General features: G+C 69.9%; 1 protein-coding gene across 1 annotated transcript in view; it reads right to left on the reverse strand.

Annotated features, from left to right (window-relative positions):
• Positions 1 to 553, reverse strand: part of CDH2 (cadherin 2, type 1, N-cadherin (neuronal)) — a 251,009-nt gene extending 250,456 nt beyond the window's left edge. Inside the window, exon 1 of the mRNA XM_010828956.1 lies at positions 5 to 553. Within this exon, the coding sequence (XP_010827258.1) occupies positions 5 to 64 (60 nt within the window). The 5' untranslated portion in view covers positions 65 to 553. The remainder of the gene's footprint in view (positions 1 to 4) is intronic.
• Positions 554 to 559: the final 6 nt, after the last annotated feature.

The following is a 559-nucleotide window of genomic DNA, read 5'->3' on the forward strand; positions in this document are numbered from 1 at the left end:
GTACCTGAAGCAGGGCCGCCAGCAGCGGCAGCAGGGTCCGCGGCGCTCCCACTATCCGGCACATGGAGGCGGAGAGGGGCCGAGCGAGGAGCCGGAGGCGGCGGCAGCGGCAGCACCAACAGCGGCGCGGAGAGACGGCTCCAGGCAGTTTCCACCCCCTTCCCTTCCCTCCCACCCACCCCTTCTCCGCTGCTCCGCGCTCCCCGCCAATGGAGAGCGAGCTGATGACAAATAGCGGGCCGCGGAGTCCGCGGGACTCGCACCACGAGTAATAAAACCGACCGAGATCAAGGAGCTGGGGAGGGGGCGGGGGAGAAGGCGGGCGTGCGCGTGAGGGTGTGAGTGTGTGCGTGTGTGAGTGTGTGGCCGCGGTGGCAGCGCAGGCTGCTCTGCTTCGGCCCCAAGCGCAGCGAAGCCAGGAGGGATGCAGGCGGCGGGGACCTTGGCCGGTGGAAGATGCGGAGGTGCAAGCGGAGCCGCGGGAGCTCCCCAGGAGCTCCACAACGCGAGGTTTCGGGCTCGGGGTTTTGCTTCCTCCGGGTCCCCTCTCCAGGGCCGC

This window comes from Bison bison, unplaced genomic scaffold, assembly GCF_000754665.1.
Source record: "Bison bison bison isolate TAMUID 2011002044 unplaced genomic scaffold, Bison_UMD1.0 scf7180017864498, whole genome shotgun sequence".
Taxonomy (NCBI): domain Eukaryota; kingdom Metazoa; phylum Chordata; class Mammalia; order Artiodactyla; family Bovidae; genus Bison; species Bison bison.